Genomic DNA, 7,446 nt, shown 5'->3' with positions numbered 1-7,446 from the left:
GAAAAATAAATAAATAATAATAATAATAATAATTGTTAATTGAATTGTTACTCAAATCTGTCCACTGTTTTATTTAAGCATCAACATAAGAGGACCGTAGATTAAAGGAGCTTGAGGCTCCTTTTAAGAAATGAGACTCTCTAGCGCCACCCTTCACCACGACGGCCGCCGTTGGGGGTACTGCAGCCAACAGCGAAGCCGGCACGGGAGAACGGGGAGAACGTGCATGCAGCGTCATGTGACGTCACATCCGCCGCCCAGCGCGGGAAATTCGGGACCGAATTGCAGCACATTTTGCAGCACACAGCCTGTTCGAGGCAAAGGAGAGATACACTAGAGGGCTCATTCTTTTGGGTTTGGAACGCTTCATCTGACATTATTACTAGAAAACTTAAAATATATACGGATTTTTTTCATAAATCTTGCCACAATCCGGCCTCAAGCTCCTTTAAATTCATATTCGGGGCTAATTAAAAAACATCCGGGGCTTTAGCCCCGAATGTTTTAGCCTAGGGACGTCACTGCAATTGGCTGCATTTACATTTTTTTAAATGTTCATTAATGTACATTGTCCCTCTATAACAAATAAAAATAAATGAAATAAATGAAATAAATGAAAATTACTAGAAAACTTAAAACGTATATGATTTTTTTTCATAAATCCTGCCTCAAGCTCCTTTAACGCAGGTTTTCTAATCTCGGATATGACGCAACGAACACGAAACGCACTTGGCCGTCCCTCCCAGTCCCTCCCACCCTGGACTGTATGTGTGGCTGCGTGTGTCGCTTCATTTCCCTGTCTAGTTTCCTCCATCTCCCTGCACCGCTCCCCTCCACAGCCACCGGCAGCAGGATGGCAGCGGCGGCGCCCAACCCGGAGGACCCGGCCCGCAGCGGCCAGGGCGGCAGCGGCAGCGGCGGCCAGGGCGGCGGCGTGGCCGTGGGGGCCGGCACGGCCGGCGCCCTGGCCGGGGACGGGGACGCGGAGGAGGCCGAGGACTTCAGCTCGTCGTCGCACTGCGCGGAGCTGTCGCGGCGGCAGAACGAGCAGCGCAAGCAGGGCTTGTTCTGCGACGTGACGCTGGCCTTCAGCAGCGGCGCGGCGGCGGGGGGAGCGCAGACCTGCCAGTTCTCCGCGCACAGGTCGGTGCTGGCCGCGGCCACCGACTACTTCACCCCGCTGCTCAGCGGACAGTTCTCCGAGTCCCTGTCCGGCCGGGTGGACATGAAGGAGTGGAGCTCCGAGATGGGGCCGGACCCGGACACGGTGGAGAGCGTCATCCAGTTCATGTACACCGGGGAGATTCGCGTCAGCACATGCAATGTGCACGAAGTGCTGGAGCTGGCCGACAGGTATGTTTAAGCCTGATTCATGGCCTTTAGTCCTATAATGTTGCAGCAGATTTGCATTTCAGTGCTGTTTTTTTTAAAGATAAGATAAAAAATAAAAAATATATAAAAAATATCTATATAAAATATGTATAATTACAGAAATATGAGCAGTATACAGTAGATTGAAAGAAACAGTGCAAAAAAGCAGGTAGTGTTGTGAGGTAGACTGGCAGATATTGCACATCTTATGTTTTTCTTCTTTATTGAACACAATTAAGTTAGTTAGTTAGTTAGTTAGTTAGTTAGTTAGTTAGTTAGTTAGTTAGTTAGTTAGTTAGTATTTATTTCGGTCAATCACAAACAAAAATCAAAAAACAAGATAACACAGGTTTTTCCCTGGTCAACATTGTGATTATTTGACTGAAAAGGTCTGGGCTTGAAGCATAAAGCTTATCTTGCCCACCTTTTTAACTGAATAGAATATACAAAAAGAACAAATGAAGTATCATAAGTCTACACAAAATAATAGTAATAATAATAATAACAATAATGATGATGATAATGATAATAACTAGGGCTGGGCGATTTTGGACAAAAATAAAATCCCGATTTATTTCTCTGAAAACCCGATTTTCGATTTCGATTTCGATTTTTTTGGTAAAACTACAAAAGACAATGGAATAAGTTGTTTAAAATATTTTATCTTTATTTTTAAAGAAAAATAGCAAACAAATTTCCCTATTGGGAATGAAGTGCAATTGAAAGATACTGTAAATCCTCTTTGAGTTTAGTAAAGTGACAACATTTACAATTTTCTTGACCAAACAAAGATGACTAGACGAGCTTTGTCTGTAATGCAGCCAGCTGCAAAAAAGGAAAATCGATTTTCCGATTTTCCTTTTTTTTAACATCGTCTTGATTAATAATGATTTAGATTTAAAATCGATTAATCGCACAGCCCTAATAATAATAATAATAATAATAATAATGATAATGATAGCTCTGAAAACAGAAAGTGAAAAGATGCTAAGGAAACCAATCCTTAACCAAACCAAGACCAATTTATGTTGTCATTTATTAACCCTCTGATGCACAAAATAAGTACACCCCTTTTAATGCACAGCATGGGTCAAAAATGACCCGCATTCATATCCCATGTTATCTCATGCAGGCTGAAATTTCCTTTCCTGTATCTTTTTAGATCAATGTATTTTAGTATACAATAATCCACATATTCTTTAGATATCTTGTTTTTGAGTACCATGCATCATTATTTATATGTTTCCAGCCTTATTTTTTGAATATACTTCATTTTTGTATTACTATATCAAGTTTACACACATGGGTCAAAATGACCCGTTTATCCAAGTATGATTTAAACATCTTCCCGTAAGGATGATAGTATACTTAGTAGACATAATATGAGATGCTGTCAAATATAGAGCTAAATAGAAAAAAACTATTAACTATATATTGAAATAAAAGACAAACAGAGGTTTTTATTATAAAGTGCAAACTATAAAAGTATCACAGTATTTAAAATCAGGCAAACAAAAGTGCCTAAAAGAGGAGCAAGGACTGAGACTGATGCATCAAAAAAGCAGAAAACAAGATATGTCGTCACAAATATTTTTAGCCATTTTGTTGGAGTATATTTTTCTTAGGGATAAGAAGAATAATTTAAAATCATTTAAAAACCAATCAAATGAGGGTTTGCTATTCCTCCACTTAATACAATGAATATTATATTTACCCTTGAGAATAACTATTTATTATGTCAGATACATTCGACTTCAAGTTATCTATATAGAAGAAAATACGAGAGATATCAAATACTGGTATGTCCTCTATTCTAAATAGGAAAAACATGTTCTAAAGTTTCATCTGCTACATTACAGAAAGCACATTGATCAACTTCAAACTTGAATCTTTTTTTAAGGAATTCTGCAACCGGGTACACTTTATCCAATATTTCAGTGCTGTTTTTGTGCGCTGCCTGCAAAGAAACAAAGTGTGGCCTGGCCTATCCAGTTGAAGGTGTATCATACAGTTAAAGGGTCACTATGAAGGCAAGGCAAGTTTATTTGTACAGCACAATTCAACACAAGGTAATTCAAAGTGCTTTACACCAACATTAAAAGCAGCAAGACACAATTAAATGGTAAATAACAAAAAAATGAAATAAAATGATAAGAAAAGAGGTAAAATAATAAAATGCACAAAAAATGAAAATAATAACTTTTTTATGCATATGATTAAGGACTAATTAGCAAATCAAAAATGTTAAGAGGTCAATCTTGTTTAATTTTAAAGATTTATAATTCAAAGAGCCACTCAGATTTTGCAGGGGTCTGTGACATCACAGACCCAAGTCAGAGTAGCTTTAATCACAATCAGGTTTATTGGCCAAGACAGGGAATTTGACTCGGTTATTTTCGCTCACTGTACAGTAAATAGACAAATAGTAAATAAAAAAAGTGAAAGGTTTCAGCAGTATGAAGTAGACATGGTTATTGAAAGGTGCATTGTTACAGCATATGATTGTGGGTATTATTATTATTATTATTGTACAGTAGTTGATTACTCTGAGACTCTATGAGTGATGAGAGTTCATCGGAGCAACAACCTGCGTCTAGGAAATGTAAAAAGAAATGATGAAAAGGAAGTTTTGATCTTAATGTTGTCTTTTCCTCCACTGGTTTTATGTCAGATTCCTGCTGCTGCAGCTCAAAGATTTCTGCGGTGAGTTCCTTAAGAAGAAGCTGAGCCTGACCAACTGCGTGGCGGTGCACAGTCTGGCCCACATGTACACGTTGGATCAGCTGGCTCTGAGGGCTGCAGACATGATCCGCCGCAACTTCCACAAGGTCATCCAGGACGAGGAGTTCTACACGCTCCCCTTCCACCTGGTCCGCGACTGGCTCTCGGATGCGGAGATCACGGTGGATTCGGAGGAGGTGCTGTTCGAGGCCGTGGTGAAGTGGGTGCAGAAGAACCCGGAGGACCGGAGCCGCTACTTCGAGGAGCTGTTCCGCCTCCTCAGACTGCCTCAGATCAAACCCACCTACCTGACCAGGGTGGTGAAAAATGAGCGACTGGTGGCGGCTAATGAGGCCTGTCTCCAGCTGGTGTCAGAGGCCGTAGAGGGCCACGCCATCCGCTTCGAAAACCTCAAATCGGCAGATATGGAGTTCTGGTCCTCCCACACAGTCTCCTTTCAGCCTCGCTTCGGCCAGAATATGGATGTGATCATGGTAGTGGGCGGGGTGTCCGAGGGGGGGGACTACCTCAGCGAGTGTGTGGGCTACTTCATATACGAGGACCGCTGGGTCAACCTGCCACACATTCACAACCACCTGGACGGCCACGCCATCGCCGCCACAGAGTCCCACGTCTACGTAGCCGGGTCGATGGAGCCTGGCTTCGCTAAGACGGTGGAGCGCTACAACCCAAACCGCAACACCTGGGAGCAGGTGAGCAACCTGACCACACGCAAGCACTCCTTCGGCCTGACCTGCATCAAGGACATCCTGTACAGCATCGGCGGCCACGGCAACTTCAGTCCCGGCTTCAAAGACGTCAGTGTGTATGAGCCCGAGCAGGACAAGTGGCACAACCTGGAATCGGCGCCCAAGATCCTGCGGGATGTGAAAGCGGTGAGCGTGGAGGATCGGTACGTGTACATCACGGCCCGCACGCCTGTGGATACAGACAACGACGACGGACTGAAGACGGTGACCACTCGCTACGACACGGAGAGCCGCCAGTGGCAGGATGTCGACTCCCTGCCGCGCATCGACAACTACTGCACCTTCCAGATGGCCGTGGCGTCCACTAACTTCTACCACACGGCGTCCTGCTGTCCCAAGAGCTACACGGTGAGGGACGAGGTCGCCCGGCAGACGATTAGCGTCCGCATCCCCGACGAGATCCTGGAGAGCCTCCCGCCGGAGGTGACCAGCATCGAAGGCGCCGCCATCTGCCACTTTGACGAGGACGTCTTCATCATCGGAGGCTGGAAGAACAGCGACGACGTGGACAAGCAGTACCGCAAGGAGGCGTACCGCTACTGCGCCGAGAGGAAGCGCTGGATGCTGCTGCCGCCCATGCCCCAGCCGCGCTGCCGCGCCACCGCCTGCCACGTCCGCATCCCGTACCGCTTCCTGTACGGCTGCCAGCGGTACCCCATGCCCCAAAACCTGGCCCGCCAGAGAGATCGCATGCAGCAGATGCAGCAGCTTCACAGGCGCACGCTCACCCTGCGCCGGCAGCTCCAGTCGCAGATAGAGTGCTGATCCGTTTCAGCGTCCGCCCCGGCTCTGTCCGAAGACTTCCATCAAAACCGCCGTCTGCACCGCAGCCATCACTGACGCCGTTATCGTAACATGCAGCAGTGGGTCTTGTCTTGCTCTCATTTTAGATTTCATCCTTCTAAACTGTGTGGCATTAGCCGTCACGCTGTGTTGTGCAAATGACTGACTGATTTTATGAAAAGCCATGAAATGTGTAGACAAGTGTGTGCTGACCGGAGGGTGACCTGCGGGGAGGGGTATGACAGATGTAAACATGTGAATAAGAGTGTTATATAGCAGCCAAAAACTAAATAATGTATGTTGGCATAGATGCTGATTGACTATTTGTATATAAATAGTATAAAGCTGTATATGTATACATTTATATTGATATTTTACATTCCTTTGTTGTACGCCTATATGGAGAAGATTATGTGATATCATTAACAGCGGCATTCCAATGTACTTAATGAAGTCTTGTCATTCCATTGTAACACTGTGACAATCTCATGGAAGTGTAACATCGGTCCAAAGTCTTAACTTACTTAAATCAGAAAAGCTCTGCTTAATATTTTACAGCTTCGGCATCTAATGTGAATTGATACTGAGAAGCTGGTATTGCAAAATTCTGTTGAAAAACCTGCCCGTTCCTCTCAACAGCTCGACACTGCTTCTCAATGTTTCTCAAGTGCTTAACTATAATATCCCGAAATATGTGACAAGCTCTAATTAATTTTTTTTTTTTTTTTTTTTTCCCCTCCCATTCCTGTCATGTAACATTCTATCCCGCTGTTGCATTTACTGACCAAATCACCAGCAATGGCTCAATCATTCCTTTCTTTGGCACTTTTGCAGTCTATTTATCTATGTAGTCCCCGTTCATTCCAGAAGAAATGTAGGACGATGTTTGTGTGAGCACGGGGGGGTTTAAGAAACGAGCTTGGAGGGATTTTAAAGGATAGCTAATGCTTCCCTGGAATTGCACTTTCTATGACGACAAATTGTAAAGTCTGAAAGAGGCATCGATGTTTAAGCTGCCACTGCACTTTGACTTTGCATATTTCTTTTGTGTCATATCAGACAAGGTGATTGTATTTTGGACTAGCTTCCACTAGCAACTAGCTTCCAGCAAGTAAGATTTGATCTTTGAACAGATATTATCGATATTGAAAGAATTGTTTCACACATTAAATATCTTAACCTCGTTTTACCTTAGATGACTTCCGGTTGAATTTTTGACATCTTGTATATTGTTGTTTTGTCTCATGTTGCTCACCAAAGAGACTTGGAGATGAGATGAAATGGAACCGGTCTTAAAGAGGAACAAAAGGGGATTGTTAAATGAATGTGTTGTGACTGACATTCAAAACTTCCAGCTATGTGCAGCACTTACAAGCAACAAAGTTATGTAATGTAAAAATTGATATTGATTTCCACTTTATGGCCATCATAAATAGCACTGCAAAAGTTAATTGAAATAAGCTTTGTATTTTGCTTTGCATGTGATAACCTGACATTGTGTCTTTATATTGGATGTAAGAAATGCTGCTGTCATCACCTGCAATTAAAGTTGTTTTGTAACACATGTGCACGAGGTCTATTATTGATTTATTGGACTTTACAATATGTATACATGTAATTATGTAGCTTACAAATACCAGATAGGGCGTTTACGATTTTCAGCAGTAGGTCAGTGGTTTAAACTTTATTTATCCACAAGGGAAATTAAGATATTTACAAAATGTTAACTCATTCTTTGGGCTTTATTAGTTAAACCTGGCATAACAGTGAGTGCATATATTGTAAAGAGGACGGTACAGTG

General features: G+C 43.1%; 1 protein-coding gene across 1 annotated transcript; it reads left to right on the top strand.

Annotated features, from left to right (window-relative positions):
- The first annotated feature begins 744 nt into the window (after window positions 1-744).
- Window positions 745-7,215, top strand: LOC133422012 (kelch-like protein 11). Its single transcript, XM_061711870.1, has 2 exons — window positions 745-1,353; window positions 4,043-7,215. The coding sequence occupies exons 1-2, from the start codon at window positions 767-769 to the stop codon at window positions 5,625-5,627; spliced, it is 2,172 nt and encodes a 723-aa protein (XP_061567854.1). The 5' UTR covers window positions 745-766; the 3' UTR covers window positions 5,628-7,215.
- Window positions 7,216-7,446: the final 231 nt, after the last annotated feature.

This window comes from Cololabis saira, chromosome 21 (assembly GCF_033807715.1).
Source record: "Cololabis saira isolate AMF1-May2022 chromosome 21, fColSai1.1, whole genome shotgun sequence".
Lineage (NCBI taxonomy): Eukaryota > Metazoa > Chordata > Actinopteri > Beloniformes > Belonidae > Cololabis > Cololabis saira.
This window is presented reverse-complemented; position numbering and strand designations above follow the sequence as displayed.

Coding starts and splice junctions, on each gene's coding strand:
- LOC133422012 (XM_061711870.1), top strand. CDS start 767: ATGTGTGGCTGCGTGTGTCGCTTCATTTCCCTGTCTAGTTTCCTCCAT. Junction 1,354..4,042: donor GTGCTGGAGCTGGCCGACAG/GTATGTTTAAGC, acceptor GTTTTATGTCAG/ATTCCTGCTGCTGCAGCTCA.